The 16,423-nt window shown below is 47.3% G+C and overlaps 2 protein-coding genes across 5 annotated transcripts in view; one reads left to right on the top strand and one right to left on the bottom strand.

The window, feature by feature from the left end:
- STK36 (serine/threonine kinase 36) overlaps positions 1-7,617 on the bottom strand; it is a 31,392-nt gene extending 23,775 nt beyond the window's left edge. The window contains exons 1-9 of one of the 3 annotated variants that reach the window (XM_069574531.1): positions 7,515-7,617; positions 6,878-7,052; positions 5,815-5,955; positions 5,625-5,702; positions 4,359-4,489; positions 3,870-4,119; positions 823-916; positions 372-541; positions 19-206 (exon numbers count right to left, since the gene is read on the bottom strand). In XM_069574531.1, the coding sequence (XP_069430632.1) occupies positions 19-206; positions 372-541; positions 823-916; positions 3,870-4,119; positions 4,359-4,489; positions 5,625-5,702; positions 5,815-5,955; positions 6,878-6,961 (1,136 nt within the window). In that variant the 5' untranslated portion in view covers positions 6,962-7,052; positions 7,515-7,617. Of the gene's footprint in view, positions 1-18; positions 207-371; positions 542-822; positions 917-3,869; positions 4,120-4,358; positions 4,490-5,624; positions 5,703-5,814; positions 5,956-6,877; positions 7,053-7,479 lie in introns of all 3 variants that reach the window. The other 2 variants (XM_069574532.1, XM_069574533.1) reach the window with 2 other exon arrangements.
- Positions 7,436-16,084, top strand: RNF25 (ring finger protein 25). Of its 2 annotated transcripts, none has more exons than XM_069574536.1 (10): positions 7,436-7,954; positions 10,309-10,383; positions 10,607-10,709; positions 10,797-10,864; positions 10,962-11,031; positions 13,319-13,390; positions 13,489-13,632; positions 13,968-14,057; positions 15,094-15,228; positions 15,432-16,084. In XM_069574536.1, exons 1-10 carry the CDS (start codon positions 7,914-7,916, stop codon positions 16,005-16,007), a joined length of 1,374 nt encoding a protein of 457 aa, XP_069430637.1. In that variant the 5' UTR covers positions 7,436-7,913; the 3' UTR covers positions 16,008-16,084. The 2 variants fall into 2 exon arrangements, with proteins under 2 accessions (XP_069430637.1, XP_069430636.1); XM_069574535.1 differs by having other exon boundaries at positions 13,965-14,057.
- Positions 16,085-16,423: the final 339 nt, after the last annotated feature.

Raw genomic sequence — 16,423 nt, 5'->3', positions numbered from 1 at the left:
GGGCTCTACCCTCCTCACCGAGGTACAGGTGGCGCCTCTCCAGCACCCCACTCAGCCCAACTGCTCTTCATTTCTGATGCTACAACCCCAGTTAAGAGGCCTGGTTCCTGAGGAGTGTCCTTGAGTTTGGGCAGAGGGTCTGTGCCAGGAGCCACCTTGCTGGTCCTATCCTCTTGCTCAAGGGGAGGTCCTATGTTCTGGTGTTTCTGCAAGAAATGGGCAGGAGACACTGAGTCAGAACTATCTGGTTGCCATAAGACACTATGAATTTCATTTGAAGCCCTTTCCCAACCCTAGAAAGTCACCCTCCTGCTCTACCTTCCCAAGTCACTAGTCTGGCTAGGTCACACATACCCCTCTGCCCCGCTCACCTTCTGCTTGGCCTCCTCAGCCATGCGTTTACAGGCTTGCCGCAATATGTGAGATCGATTGCCCTTGGGGGCCAGCCGATGAGCCTGTTGGTCCTTTAGGACCTGAAGTTCTGGGGGTAAGCGACTGGTGAATGGGGTACCAAAATCTGGGCCTGCTGGCTCGGTTAGTACTGCAGAAAGAGAAGAGGGAACACATGATCATACTGGAGCTGTGCCGCTGTTTCCACCTGGCCAGAGACAATGGCAGCATCTTCAGGCTTCTGTGCAAAGAGGCCCTTTTGACAAAGTGACAAAGAGGGAAGGGGGTTGCAAGGGAAGTGTAAGGGTCATGCAAAAGGCTAAAAAGAAAATTCAAGCTGGAGGCGTAAAGAATGTACTTTGGATCCACATGTTGGGGCCAGGGGTTATATTGGGTAGAAATGCGAGAGCCCTGGGAACCCTAAGGACTCACTGGTGACTCGACCAGCAATAAAGGGGTGATGTAAGAGGTCTGGCCAGGACAGACGCTGCCGGGGATCCTTGGTGAGCAGTCCCTGAAGGAAGTTCTGTGGAAAGAAAGGATACCCCATCAGTCTGCACTTCTCCATGGGCTCTCAAACTCATCAGAACTGGTCAACCGAGACTTTTTTTTTTTTTAATACCTATTTATTTATTTGGCTGTGTTGGGTTTTAGTTGCAACACTTGGGAGATTTTGTTGCGGAGCACAGACTCTCTAGCTATGGCACATGGGCTTAGCTGCTCCATGGCATGTGGGATCTTGGTTCCCCAAACAAGGATCCAACCCATGTCCCCTACATCACAAAGCAGATTCTTAACCAATGGACCACCAGGGAAGTCCCCAGAGTGCATTCTTATAGCAGACATGTCTTAAAAGCTGAGCACACACGCATTTATTTATTGCATGCTCGCCATGCAGGGATCAAACCCATGCCCCCTACAGTGGAAGCCCAAGTCTTAACCACTGGACCACCAAAGAAGCCCCTCCTTTGTTCAGATTCTTTTTGGTCATTATTTGGGCCTCCTTAACTAAATAGGTTTGGGAGAAACTTGTCTCTTTTCATCTTAGCTAAAATAAAGGAAAGTTATAATGAGATTTTACTCTGGGAGAAGGCTGCATTTATACTTAATTGAAGGCTCAAATCAGGCCCTTGAAATAAAAAGGGTTAACTCTTTTTCCTCCCTCCCTGGCCTACTGAGATTTAACTGCAATGAACAGGCACCATCTCTATACTCTGCTCCTAATCAGTGAGCTAGCTCCACTAGCTCTGGCCATTAGGATATCTAAAGATTGTTCCTTTCAGGAAGAGGACTGATGGCTCTGTTGGCAAATCTAGAAATCATTTGGACATTGCATCTGATAGGAAATTAGGAGAATAGAGAGTGTGTAAAGGAGAAAAGGAAAGAAATAAGCATCTGAATGCAGAGTTCCAAAGAAAAGCAAGAAGAGATAAGAAAGCCTTCCTCAGCGATCAATGCAAAGAAATAGAGGAAAACAACAGAATGGGAAAGACTAGAGATCTCTTCAAAAACATTAGAGATACCAAGGGAACATTTCATGCAAAGATGGGCTCAATAAAGCAAAGGAATGGTATGGACCTAATAGAAGCAGAAGACATTCAGAAGAGGTAGCAAGAGTACACAGAAGAACTGTACAAAAAAGAGCTTCACGACCCAGATAATCATGATGGTGTGATCACTCACCTAGAGCCAGACATCTTGGAATGTGAAGTCAAGTGGGCCTTAGAAAGCATCACTACGAACAAAGCTAGTGGAGGTGATGGAATTCCAGTGGAGCTATTTCAAATCCTAAAACATGATGCTGTGAAAGTGCTGCACTCAATATGCCAGCAAATTTGGAAAACTCAGCAGTGGCCACAGGACTGGAAAAGGTCAGTTTTCATTCCAATCCCAAAGAAAGGCAATGCCAAAGAATGCTCAAACTACCGCACAATTGCACTCATCTCACATGCTAGTAAAGTAATGCTCAAAATTCTCCAAGCCAGGCTTCAGCAATACGTGAACCATGAACTTCCAGATGTTCAAGCTGGTTTTAGGAAAGGCAGAGGAAGCAGAGATCAAATTGCCAACATCCGCTGGATCATCGAAAAAGCAGTAGTTCCAGAAAAACATCTATTTCTGCTTTATTGACTATGCTAAAGCCTTTGACTGTGTGGATCACAATCAACTGTGGAAAATTCTGAAAGAGATGGGAATATCAGACCACCTAACCTGCCTCTGGAGAAATCTGTATGCAGGTCAGGAAGCAACAGTTAGAAGTGGACATGGAACAACAGACTGGTTCCAAATAGGAAAAGGAGTATGTCAAGGCTGTATATTGTCACCCTGCTTAGTTAACTTATATGCAGAGTACATCATGAGAAATGCTGGCCTGCAAGAAGCACAAGCTGGAATCAAGACTGCTGGGAGAAATATCAATAACCTCAGATATGCAGATGACACCACCCTTATGGCAGAAAGTGAAGAGGAACTAAAAAGCCTCTTGAGGAAAGTGAAAGAGGAGAGTGAAAAAGTTTAAAGCTCAACATTCAGAAAACGAAGATCATGGCATCCAGTCCCATCACTTCATGGGAAATAGATGGAGAAACAGTGGAAACAGTGTCAGACTTTACTTTTTGGGCTCCAAAATCACTGCAGATGGTGACTGTAGCCATGAAATTAAAAGACGATTACTCCTTGGAAGGAAAGTTATGACCAAGCTAGATAGCATATTCAAAAGCAGAGACATTATTTTGCCAACTAAGGTCCATCTAGTCAAGACTATGGTTTTCCCAGTAGTCACGTATGGATGTGAGAGTTGGACTGTGAAGAAAGCTGAGCGCAGAAGAATTGATGCTTTTGAACTGTGGTGTTGGAAAAGACTCTTGAGAGTCCCTTGGACTGCAAGGAGATCCAACCAGTCCATTCTAAAGGAAATCAGTCCTGGGTGTTCATTGGAGGGACTGATGCTAAAGCTGAAACTTCAATACTTTGGCCACCTCATGCAAAGAGTTGACTCATTGGAAAAGACTCTGATGCTGGGAGGGACTGGGGGCAGGAGAAGAAGGGGACAACAGAGGATGAGATGGCTGGATGGCATCACGGACTCGATGGATGTGAGTCTGAATGAATTCTGGGAGTTGGTGATGGATAGGGAGGCCTAGAGTGCTGCATTTCATGGAGTCGCAAAGAGTTGGACACGACTGAGTGACTGAACTAAACTGAACTGAACTGAAAGGGATCAGTAACTGTTTCTGGGATCTTGAAATTTCTTCTTCATTTTGATATAGGACCACCTGGCAGACTCTCAGGCTTGGCAGACCTTAGGTCACCCTCCCAGAATAAGCCCCTGCAGTGCAAAAGCAAGGCAGCTTGCCCCAGCTCCTGCATTAATTCAGTAACTGCAAAGTGCAACCCTAGCTCTGGAAAAAAAACTGTGGAAAAGGGAATAGGACAGAGACAGGTTACTGATGCAAAAGCAATCTGTCAGTATCCATTACCTTGAAGCAAGGACTAATGGTGGGGGGCCAGCGCACAGGGTCCTTGAGAATAAGGCTGACCAGCTGAAAGATGCTCGTGGTATAGAAGGGAGGCGTGCCTACTGCCAGCTCATACAATATGCAGCCCACCGACCAGAGGTCTGCAGTGTGGTCATAAGGTCGTTCCTCCACCAGCTCTGGGGACATGTAGAGTGGTGTGCCTTTGATGGATGTCAGCACCATTGTGTTAGTGCTCATAGCCCGGGCAAACCTGCAGGAGATGATGGAATGGAAATGGAGAGAAGATATTCAGTCAAAACTAGAGGTGCTCACTGCCAACTATTACTGTGTGAGATTTCCCCAACCTGAACAGAGAGAATGTCTTCTAAAAGACCCAGCAGAAATCCCATTCTCTAGCCCAGGTTCTAAAAGGAGGCCCAGGGAAGTCAAGCATACAGGACAAGGCTCCCTGCAAAACCAGAAGTGGCGACACAAGGTCAGGCTCCTCACCCAAAGTCACAGAGCTTGATACCACCACCCTTGGCAAGAAGGATGTTCTGAGGCTTCATGTCTCGGTGGAGGATACGGTGGGAATGCAGATAGTACAGGGCTGACACCAACTGAGCAGCAATGGCCTGAACCTACAGGTCAAACAGTCAGGCGGGAGGAAGAAAGGAGAGGTCAAAGGAAGGAGCCCAAGGACTCCACCCTAATAGTACTGTAGACATGACCTTCTCTTCCCTCCCTTTCTTCCAGAGCATCACACAATATATTTCTTAGTTCTTGTCTTTCATTTGTTTAAGGAAAATAAATTGAGTTTCACTGACTACCTGCATGACCACAGGCAAATTTTCTTGTGCCTCACAGATTCATTCATCATTCATTGATAAGGCAACAATAATGATTTTACTTGTCTCATAGGATCATTGTGAGGATTTAAAAGAGTTCAAGCATGTAAAGTGATGGAACACTCAGAATGGTGCCTGGCACTTAGTAAGCATTCATATATATTATACATACTATATGTATTATATATTCATATATATTAACTGTTATTACATAAGACAAAGTCCCTGTTCCCAAGAGCTGTAGCCAAACAAACAAGACAGACAAAATAAACAAGGTGATGACTTACAAATAATGATGGTTATTTGGAAGGAAGCAGAATGCTGTGACAGAAGTCCTGATGGGGGCCTACTTGCCCGAGTACACAAAAATCCCTGGAATGAATACGGCTGGAGAATGTGTTCAACTTACTGCTAACTACTATGTCTTGGTGGTGAATCCTGCCTTAACCACAACTCTTATCCCTTCCTGTCTCTCTGGTACCACCACACCTAGACTTCTTTCCTAAAGGTGCCTAACAACAGGAATAATATTAGCTTCCTAAAATAATAGCTAACTATTGAATAGTGTGTGTCAGATACTCTTTCAAACACTTTACATGAATCAATTCATTAATCTTCCCACTAATGCCTTACGAGGTAGACATTATTATTATTTCCATTTTAAAATGAGGAAACTGAGTAAAGAGAGGTAAATAATTTGCCCAAGAAGACCAAGCTAGAAAGTGTCAGACCTAATCTCTGTATTCAGAGAACTTGGGTTCCAGTTTTCACATACCTTACTGTCATGCCACATTGCCTCCATATACAAATAGACTCTTATATTTTACTCAGGAGTTTTCAGGATAGAGACTCTCTGCACTCTCAGCTCTCCCTACAGTTCTTAACCTGAGGAGAGGTCAGGGGCGGGAGAAGTTTGAGCTGGGAATACCTGGTCTTCTGGAAGTTTTCCGTCATCTTCGAGGATCTGAAAGAGCTCTCCTTCAGCATAGTCTGTCACCACCACCACCTGCAGGGAATAGGCAGTGCTGCTGATGGCTTCAAATGTGTGCATTTTGAGGCTGGGAAATTCCTGGGACCCTTCCTCTTGGGGAGAAGTGACCCCCCAAACCAAAGCACACCTCTTTGTCAGTCTCAAAGCTATCAAGCATATGCACAATGTTGGGGTGCCGCAAACCCCGCATGATTTCAATCTCCCGTTGCAGATTCCTCAGCTCCTTCTCTGAGCGTCCCAATTTTGGAATGAACTTCAGGGCCACCACCTGTCAGTGGTAAGGTCAAGAGTCAAGGCCTAATTGCACTATTGAAACATTAGCCTCAGGGCTCCAGAGCTGACTTTAGATTGTCTGAGAACAATTATCACTGTACTTTGCTAGTCTCCCAATCCACTTTACCCATGGTACCCTCCCTGGGTACCCTCCAACTGACATTACCCAGGCTTCCCCTGCCTCTTGCCCTAGGAGGAAACTGCTTTTGTCAGTTAGATCCTTTGGGTGGATTCTGGGAGAGGTGTTCTGATCTGGATAAAGAACTCAAGGTTTAAGGGATTTAGGAGAAAGAGAAGGAAGGAAAAATGAAGAGGGTAGAATAGAGCTCAAGTGGTTTATCCCTTCCTATATTGTAAGCGGAAGTGTTAGTTGCTCAGTCGTGTCTGACTCTTTGAGACCCCATGGACTATGGCCCACAAAGCTCCTCTGTCCATGGGATTTCCCAGGCAGGAATACTGGTTGCCATTCCCTTCTCCAGGAGATCTTCTCAAACCACAGATTGATCTTGGGTCCCCGCACTACAGACAGATTCTTTACAGTCTGAGCCACCCAGGAAGCCCCAGATACTACTACTACTCATAACAATAATTTGTTTGCTAGGTACCAGACACTGTGTCAAGTGATTCAGTGTGACATCATACTTGACCCTCAAACCCCATCACTCAGACACTGTTCTTAATTTCATTCTATAGATGAGAAAACTGAGACATAGAAAAGTTGAGTAACTTGTCTATAGTTCTAAGACTAGAAAGTGGTGGAGCTATGATCTGAACCCAAGTAAGCCAATTTCAGAGCTCATATTTTGTAAGTATGAAGGAGTCAGTGTCTTAGGAACACAGGTCATTGCTCTGGTCCCTTACTCCACTGGGGTTCAGAGTGTGGAATCCCACCCAAGATGTCCCTCCTTGTTCACCACCTGAGCACTGTATTTTCTTCGACCCTTGTACACCCTCCCAAAAGAGCCTTCTCCAATCATCTCCAATACGTGGTATTTTTCCATGACAGAGATTTCAGGATCACTCAGAAGGAAGGAGGCAGAGATGGTGACGAAGGGCTACAGCTCCAGGGACAGTTCCGCACATCTGGGAGGCCTGGCTCGGAAAGGGAAAAAAGGTTAACGTTAGCCGCCTTGCCTTTTCTTTTTTTTTTTTTTTTATAACAATCCAGGTCTCATAAACAAGGTAGGGTGCAGTGGATGAAAAGATGATATCTTGGAGCAGACCGCCTCCTGTAGTTCTTCCTTTTCTCCTGCTGCCCCCCAACACAACCTCGTTCCCACCCAGCGAGACCCATTCCCCGTCCACCCAGCCTAGCCCACCCGACCCTAGCCCCCTTCACTCGGCCTCTCCCCTCGGCCCCGCCCTCTCCACTCAGCCTCACCGCCCCCCGACCCCGCCCCCTCAGCCCAGCCTCGCTACCGCCGACCCCGCCCCTCTCCGTCCAGCCTCGCCCACCGACCCCGCCCCTTCCAGCCACCCCCAAAGTTCCTGCCACTGCCACCCTCCTCAGCACCCTCACCCCGCGCGCTCAGCGGACAGGAGCCCCTCTCTTACCCCCAGCCTAGGAGCTTCAAGCTCCTCAGGCCGAGGGACGCCGGCCCTGGCCTTCAGCTCCGCCCCTTCTGGCTGCCTTCGTACTTTGCCTGAGTTAGCGTTCTTCTCCACCCCCACTACCAGTCTCTTTAGACTCACACTGTTACCAATTTTACTCGGTAGAACTGGTCAGAGGTTCGGAGAACAGAGAGGTTCAGGGGTGTGGGCGAGACAGTGGGCCGCCCATAGGCACTTCCTAAGGGCGCTTCCGAACCGTCCCTTGGCCATCAGGACCATCTAAGGACCCGGACTCGGCGGTTGCCTAGAAACGGCCTCTAGCCGCCCTCCCTCCGCTGTTTAACTCGCTGCCTCCGACTGCGCGAAGAGTATTTCCGGTTCCGGCTGCGGGCCGCAGGAGACATGGCGGTGTCTGCGTCGGCAGCTGCAGGGGATGAGGACTGGTAACTTTGGGGGCATGGGCTTTGGCTGACCGCCTGAATCCGGTTCGGGGGACTAGCGGCAGCCGCGGACGGTCCGTACGGCGTTTGTGTGTGGCGGGGCGAGGGATGAGGGATGTTAGAGACGCTGACATTTCTACTTAAGAGAGTTCTGGACTGAGGAGCGGGTGGGTGGTGGAGGGGCGCTTGTCTGACCAGGAGACCGCATCAGCGCCGGCCTAGCGAGTTCGGGCCGCGCCTTATCTGGTTCGATCATCCAACTTCGCCCCGTCCCATTTTCTCTATCTGAAGTGGATTTGCCCAAGGTCCCAGTGCGGGGGAATGCCTGTTTATCAAATCTCTCCCCCATCCCTTATCCCCGGAACCGACATCCTCCAGTCAGTCCCCCGTTCCTCATTCCCCTTGAATCAGACTATTTCGCTGAGGCTTTCCTCAGCCTCAGCCTTCTCCCTTACCGATAGCGCTAATGAAGACTGTCGTCTGAATAAAGCTTTACACCTCACAAAAGCTCTCCTAGTTCCTTCTCTTAAGCATTCTTAACAAGGGGACCAGAACCTGGAAGGACTCAGGGGTTTGGAAATAGATAAATATGGATTCACTTCACACTTTATTAGCTATGTGATGCTGACCAGGCCACCTAGCTGCTGTGAGTCAGTGTCCTCAAATGTTAAAAAAGTGGGTGTGTCATCCACCTCAGAATAGCTGAGAGAATCAAGATGGATTTGTAACATACAGAAGCCTCCTTTTCATTAGCAACTCTGTGGTGTAGCACCTGAGACGACCTGACCTGAAGAGGTTAAATGATTTGCCAAAAGGTACATGGTTATCACTAGGAATCTAGGTTATCTGATTCCAAAACTTATGTTTTTAGTTCTAGGGCATTTTACAGTTCCCCTTCCCCTTTTTTTCTGTCATCATCTTATCCCATATCTCACATCCAGAGCCCAAGTCACAGGTAGGGTGTGTAAAGTATTGAAGGACCTCTTGATGGAGGCTGTACCTCAGTGTTTCATTGGTTCACGGAGCCCAGCCGGTGCTGGCCTTTTTTGAGACCTCCTAGATGTGGTTTACAACTTATTCAGGGGGACTTTAAGATTCTAAGGGGACACTTTGTGCCATGACAAGGGCAATATTGATTGTACAGCTAGTCTGTGGTGCTCTAACATTCTGACGCTCTTGCCAAACAGAACTACTCAACTGTTATCTACATTATCTATTTTATATATTGTGTGCTTAAGACTTAAAAAGACTTAAAGTTTTGAGAATCAATCTTTCTCTGTACACACACACACATATATCTAGGGCAATTCTGTTCTTAGTGAAGAAGGAATAAGATATAAGTATGAGAAAGCAAACCAAACATGTATCTTTCCACATGTTATCTGGGTAAAGCTGTGCCCTCAAGCCAGCCACTCATCTTCAGTGGCATTACATCTCCTGTTTCTTTTAAGGAAACGTGGGTCTTTTGATTTACATCAGGACCACAGGATCCTGACCTGGACAGGTTGAGCTAGATCAGTCAGACAGCAGGGATCATAAATATATTGAGTATTAACTACATCCTTCTGTCTTTCCTTTTATGGGAAAAGGTTATACACAAACAGGAAAGAAAGGGGACATAGACTACTATAGTCAGAATACTGTTAGGCACTTCACATAAACAAACCACCTTCCATCCTTATGATAACCCTGGAGTGGGTGATAGTATCTATATGTGGTAGACAGGGTAATTCAGGCTGACAGATAAAAGAAACTACTCAGATCACATAGCTGGTAAGTGATTGGCACCTGTTCCTCATTCCAAGGCTGGTGGCTCTTCCATTGCAACACAGCCTTTACAGCACATAGATCTGTTCTGTTCAAGTTGGTATCTCCTTTGAAGAGGTTTGGAATGACTGGTATTGGCAGTGTGCGTAGACTCTGGGATCCATGATGAACACTGGTGTAAGGAAAGCCAGAAGTGGTACTGGTAACTTTAATGCTAATCAGTGAATGTCATAAGAAATATGACACTAACAAACAGCCAGCAGTGCAATGAAGCTTAAAACAGGGAGCTGGAAACCTATTTCTGGTTCCAGTTCTGACTTCATTAAGCCTTGAGATTTGGGCTAGCCTTTCATCTTTTTGGGAATCTGTTTCCTCATCTGTTGGCAGAAATGATCTCTAAAACTCTGATTCCCATGCTTCCTACCTGGCCACTTGACAAATTATAAACATTTCCTGAATTTTTATGGAGGTCAGCAAGAGAATACACTCAGACAGATGACCGTTTTTCTACAAAGCCAGACTTTGTTGACCTTAGTAGGACTTAATATGAAGAGTTGTAACAGTAAGATAATTTCCCCCTGTCTCTCTAGGGTCCTTCCCTCTGAAGTTGAAGTGTTAGAGTCTATCTACTTGGATGAACTACAGGTGGTTAAAGGAAATGGCAGGTACGTGTTCAACTGGAGATGGGCAGGAGTCCCCTTGGTAATAAGAGGATTCCATGCAGTATCTATGAGCCTTGATTCAAAAATATTTCTGTCATGTGGACAAACATTGTTCCTTTAATCATACCGAAAGAAAGAGCCTGATGCTCACTTCTGCCCACTTCACTCTCTTCCCATCAAGCCCCTGCACAGTCATATCCCAGGTCTCTACTTCATCCACCTGTAGGTCATCGCCATGGGAAATCTACATCACCCTGCACCCTGCCACTGCAGAGGACCAGGATTCCCAGTATGTCTGCTTCACTTTGGTGCTTCAGGTTCCAACACAGGTGAGGCCTCTATGGCAGCAACAGGAGGAAGGGAGAGGCCTTGGGGGTAGAGGGCTTTAGCAGTAATATGTTATTTTCTCCCTCTAGTATCCCCATGAGGTGCCACAGATTTCTATCCGTAACCCCCGAGGACTCTCAGATGAACAGATCCACAAGTGAGTCAGGCTAGTCAGAGCAGGGAAAATGTGGGAAACAACTCAATCTGGAGAGGGAAGGGGGAGGCCTCATGTTTGCTTTGCCCTCTCCCGCCAGGATCTCACAGGCGCTGAGCCATGTGGCTGAGGCTGGACTGGGTACTGCCATGCTCTATGAACTCATCGAGGTAAGATATGTGCTAGCCTGGAGAAATGTCCTTCCCTTCCAGCTACAGCAGTGTCTCTCAACAGAGGTTATGGGCCTAGAATCTTAAATATGTTTGGAGACATTCATTTAGTTCTTGTTTGGGTAAGGCCTAAACTGATCCAGAAAGATGTGACTGTCTTCTGTTTCAAAAAATCTCCCCAAAAGACAGCACTATAGCTTCCCCAAGTTGCCTATTCCAGCATCTTTTTTTTTTTTTTTTTTACTTTACAGTATTGTTTTGGTTTTGCCATACATTGACATGAATCCACCACGGGTGTACCAGCATCTTGACAAAATTATTTTTCCTCTTTAACTTGTATTTTTCGTGCTTCACCAAGAGTGCGTTTCTTGTTCTCCTGGCATTGGCAACTGATAGTAGCTAGAGATCTTGCCTGGAGGGTCTAGCCATAAATGAACATTTGAAGGGTAGTCTGCCATTTCAGTTCAGTTTAGTTGCTTAGTCACATCTCACACATCTCACATCTTCTCACTTTCATCAAGAAGCTCTTTAGTTCTTCTTCACTTTCTGCCATAAGGGTGGTGTCTTCTGCATATCTGAGATTATTGATACTTCTCCCAGCAATCTTGATTCCAGCTTGTGCTTCATCCAGCCCAGTGTTTCTCACAATATACTCTGCATAAAAGTTAAATAAGCAGGGTGACAATACACAGCCTTGACGTACTCCTTTTCCTGTTTGGAACCAGTCTGTTGTTCCATGTCCAGTTCTAACTGTTGCTTCCTGACCTGCATACAGATTCCTCAGAGGGTAGGTCAGGTGGTCTGGTATTCCCATCTCTTTAAGAATTTTCTACAGTTTGTTATGATCCACGTTGTGATCCACACAGTCAGAGGCTTTGGCATAGTCAATAAAGCAGAAGGTGTTTTTCCAGAACTTGTGCTTTTTCGATGATCCAACAGATGTTGGCAACTTGATCTCTGGTTCCTTTGCCTTTTCTAAAACCGGCTTGAACATCTGGAAGTTCACAGTTCATGTACTGTTGAAGCCTGGCTTGGAGAATTTTGAGCATCACTTTACTAGTGTGTGAGATGAGTACAATTGTGTGGTAGTTCGAGCATTCTTTGGCATTGCCTTTCTTTGGGATTGAAATGAAAACTGACCTTTTCCAGTCCTGTGGCCACTGCTGAGTTTTCCAAATGTGCTGGCATATTGAGTGCAGCACTTTCACAGCATCATGTTTTAGGATTTGAAATAGCTCCACTGGAATTCCATCACCTCCACTAGCTTTGTTCCTAGTGATGCTTTCTAAGGCCCACTTGACTTCACATTCCAAGATGTCTGGCTCTAGGTGAGTGATCACACCACTGTGATTTTCTGGGTCATGAAGATCTTTTTTGTATAGTTCTGTGTATTCTTGCCACCTCTTCTGAATATCTTCTGCTTCTATTAGGTCCATACCATTTCTGTCCTTTATTGTGCCCATCTTTCCATGAAATGTTCCCTTGATATCTCTACTTTTCTTGAAGAGATCTCTGGTAGTCTGCCAATGGAGCTGACTAGAAAGAGTCTTGGTTCTTTTCCTCAGAGTTTCTACCCTAATGAAAGAAACAACCCAGATGAAATTATGCCTAGAGCTACAAGTTAATATACACAGCTAACTTTTGTTTGAGATCAGAAACACAAATGCAGCCTTATTTTCCTCTGCTTTCAGTTTTTAAGGAAAATGTTCATAAAAGAATGAAGGTGGGTGGCCTGGAGTTAGATTGGGCATTGGAGCACTGTATCGTTTCTGAATCAGCCTCCACGATGCAGCTTTGAACTTTGTGGAATTCCAGAGTAGTCGCTATCTAAGTGACAGTGCACATGTGTATTTCATAGTGTGCTGCCTTTCCAGTTCTCTGTCCATGTGGGGTGTCCATGCCTTCACTTTCTTTCTGAAAGCTGACTCCACAACAGGCTCATTGAGGGAGAAATACTTAAAGAAAGGCCTCCCAGAAGATGTGAGTTTTAACTGAACACTTTTTTTTTCTAAGTTTTTATTTTCATCCCCAGTGTTTCAAGTGACTTAATGAGTGGAAAAACAATTAAATTGGATTTTGGAGCTAGGTAGATTTCCGGGGGAGGGGTGGCGCATGGGGAAGGATTGATTCTAAGCAGAAATTAGCACCAGAACTGAAATGCCTGACCATGAGGCAAACTGGCCCCATGGGAGATAGCCCTGCCAGTCACTCCTGGGAATAGCTTGACAAGCTTCATTCATAGTTCCGGCCCCTGCCTCCCTATTTGAACAGCTTTTTCTCCTCTCAGAAAGGGAAGGAAATTCTCACGGATAACAACATCCCCCATGGCCAGTGCGTCATCTGCCTCTATGGTTTCCAGGTGGGTTACTCTCTTGGGACCTGGGGGTCTGCAGGTGACACACATAGGGGCTCAGGGGAGAGAGTGCTAACAGTGTCCCACCTCCACCCTCCCTCCAGGAGAAGGAGGCCTTTACCAAAACACCCTGTTACCACTACTTCCACTGCCACTGGCTGGCCCGGTACATCCAGCACATGGAGCACGAGCTGCAGGCCCAGGGACGGGAGCGAGAGCAGGAACGGCAGCACACCACACCCGAAGAGGTCGACTCCTCACCCCTGTTTGCATGACTCACAGCCTTTCTATCCCTCCATTCCAGGGCCTTCTTAGCCTTTTCAGGGTCATAGGTACCTTTGAGCTGAATAAAAGTTCTCCTCTGTCCAGGAAAAAGGGCATCATTATATCTACATAATGATATTGCATGTGGTTTCAGAAGGTTCTCAGACCTCTAGCTCAGCAGCCCCTGCTCTGTCCCCACTCACTGCTGGGTGGGTAGGCCCATGCCCCTTTGTCCCAACCCTCTGCAGTTGAGGCTGGCCAGCTGGTGAGTGCCTTGGGCCGGGAAGCAGGGGTGTGATTTCACCTCTCTTTTCAGAAGGCCGTTGGTGTGCAGTGCCCGGTGTGCAGAGAGCCACTTGTGTACGATCTTGCTTCCCTGAAAGCAGCCCCTGAACCCCAGCAGCCCATGGTAAGAGAACTCTCTTCTAATCTAAATCGAGATCAATGGCATCTTGTCTGCTTCGAATGGGACTTCTGGAATTGGGCTTAAGCTGCCTGGGCCCCCTCTGCAAAGCCGTGGCCCCCAGCAAAAATCTAAAGTTTGTTCCAAATGAGCCTAATCAGTTCAGTTCAGTCGCTCAGTCATTTCTGACTCTTTGCGACCCCATGGACTGCAGCATGCCAGGCCTTCCTGTCCATCACCAACTCCTGGAATTTACCCAAATTCATGTCTATTGAGTTGGTGATGCCATCCAACCATCTCATCCTCTGTCGTCCCCTTCTCCTCCCGCCTTCAATCTTTCCCAGCATCAGGGTCTTTTCAAATGAGTCAGCTGTTCGCATCAGGTGGCCAAAGTATTTGAGTTTCAGCTTCAGCATCAGTCCTTCCAATGAACACTCAGGACCAAGCTCCTTTAGGAGGGACTGGTTCGATCTTGCAGTCCAAGGGACACTCAAGAGTCCTCCAGTATCACAGTTCAAAAGCATCAGTTCTTTAGCGCTGAGCTTTCTTTATAGTCCAACTCTCACATCCATACATGACTACTGGAAAAACCATAGCCTTGACTAGATGGACCTTTTTTGGCAAAGTAACGTCTCTGCTTTTTAATATGCTGTCTAGGTTGGTCATAAATTTTCTTCCAAGGAGTAAGCGTCTTTTAGTTTGATGGCTGCTCTTTTCCAACACAACTTCTCAGTCATGTCCAACTCTTTGCGACCCCATGGACTGTAGAGTTCATGGAATTCTCCAGGCCAGAATACTGGAGTGGGTAACCTATCCCTTCTCCAGCAGATCGTCCCGACCCAGGAATCGAACCAGGGTCTCCTGCGTTGCAGGCTGATTCTTTACCAACTGAGCTATGAGGGAAGCCCTCTAATGAGCCTAATCCAAGGGATAAAACCAAGAATCTTGAGCCCAGCTCCTGAGGCAGTCTGGAAGAGCAGGGATTTCAGGTCTGCCTTCTGTTTATTCTTCCCTTCGTTCCACTCTGCTCCTTTCCCTCCAGGAGCTGTACCAGCCTGATGCAGAGAGCTTGCGCCAGCAAGAAGAGCGCAAGAGGCTGTACCAGAGACAGCAGGAGAGGGGGGGCATCATTGACCTTGAGGCTGAGCGTAACCGGTACTTCATCAGCCTTCAGCAGGTGAGAGAAGGGTTTCCCTCCCCTCCTTTGATGACAGCTACCTTCCTAACCAGCACCCCCCTGCCATGGCCCACAGGTGAGCTTTGCTCTACCCTGGGAGGTCTAGGCTGATGGATGTCGTCTTGAACTCTGGGCAAGGGTCCTGCAGTTCCCTGCTGTAAGGAACTGTATCTCTGTCACTGTCTGTGCTCACTTCCTCCTAGCCTCCTGCCCCTTTGGAACCCGAGTCAGCTATAGATGTCTCCAGAGGATCCCACCAGCCCAGCACCCTTGCCACCGAACCATCCACCACATCAGCTACTCACACTGCCCTGTCAGCTCCTCTGCCTATCGCCTCCCAGTACACATGTGAGAAGACTCCAGGTGCTGGGCCACATCTGCCAAAGCTGGGTGAGACCAAGAAAGCTGTGCTTGATCCCCGCCGAGCCAGTCGAGGCCCATGGAGACAGCCTGAATGGAGGCATCTGAAAGGAGGGGAGTGCAGTACCCTCAAAGGTACCAGTGACACCCAGGAACTGCAGTCTCCTGAAGGGCCCCTCAAGGAGTCCATGGACCTAAAGCCAGAGTCTCGTAACCAAGGGGGTGAAGGTCCCCAAGATAAGGGGCCTGGCGAATGGCAGGGTCCCCCACCCCGCAGGACTCGGGACTGTGCCCACTGGGAACGCACCAAGAGTCGGACACCGGCTTCTTCCTATCCCCGCCTGCCTCGGGGTCGGGGAGCCTACCGGCCTGGTACTCGAAGAGAACCTGTGAGCCTCGAGTCAGAGGATGGTTCCTAGCAGTACTGTGGGGGGACAGGGAATTGGGTCGGGAGTGGGTAATAAAGAGATTAGCCTTGTTTGGCTTTCCTAACTTAGCAGTGCCTAACCCATGAAGTGTGGCTCTTTCTAAATTTCTAGGAAGACGAGCATGCCAGAGTAGCCCCAGTTTTGTTCTGAAGTCTCTTCTCCCAAGAGATCAAGGTCTGGATAAAGGAAGAGTCTGACATCTCAGCTAGAATAGTGGGTTCCAAGGAAGACTAGAAGAGGCCAACATTTAAGCAGAATATGCAGGCCCCCGCCTGCTGCATAAGCCACTGTGCATGCAGCCACATCTCTCTGTCTATATTTGAACACCTTTAAGGTGGAGGATAGTACTTTCCTGTTTACTACAGTCTCTCTTCTTCCCACCTTGTCTTAGGCAGGCTGTGTCCCTA

Source organism: Ovis canadensis, chromosome 2, assembly GCF_042477335.2.
Source record: "Ovis canadensis isolate MfBH-ARS-UI-01 breed Bighorn chromosome 2, ARS-UI_OviCan_v2, whole genome shotgun sequence".
Classification (NCBI taxonomy): Eukaryota; Metazoa; Chordata; class Mammalia; order Artiodactyla; family Bovidae; genus Ovis; species Ovis canadensis.
This window is presented reverse-complemented; position numbering and strand designations above follow the sequence as displayed.

Bases quoted from the DNA above. Each gene is read 5' to 3' on its own strand.
- RNF25 (XM_069574535.1), top strand. From the start codon at position 7,914: ATGGCGGTGTCTGCGTCGGCAGCTGCAGGGGATGAGGACTG. The intron at 13,633-13,964 runs GTCGACTCCTCA...CTCTCTTTTCAG, and splicing joins AGCACACCACACCCGAAGAG to AAGGCCGTTGGTGTGCAGTG. The intron at 15,229-15,431 runs GTGAGAGAAGGG...ACTTCCTCCTAG, and splicing joins ACTTCATCAGCCTTCAGCAG to CCTCCTGCCCCTTTGGAACC.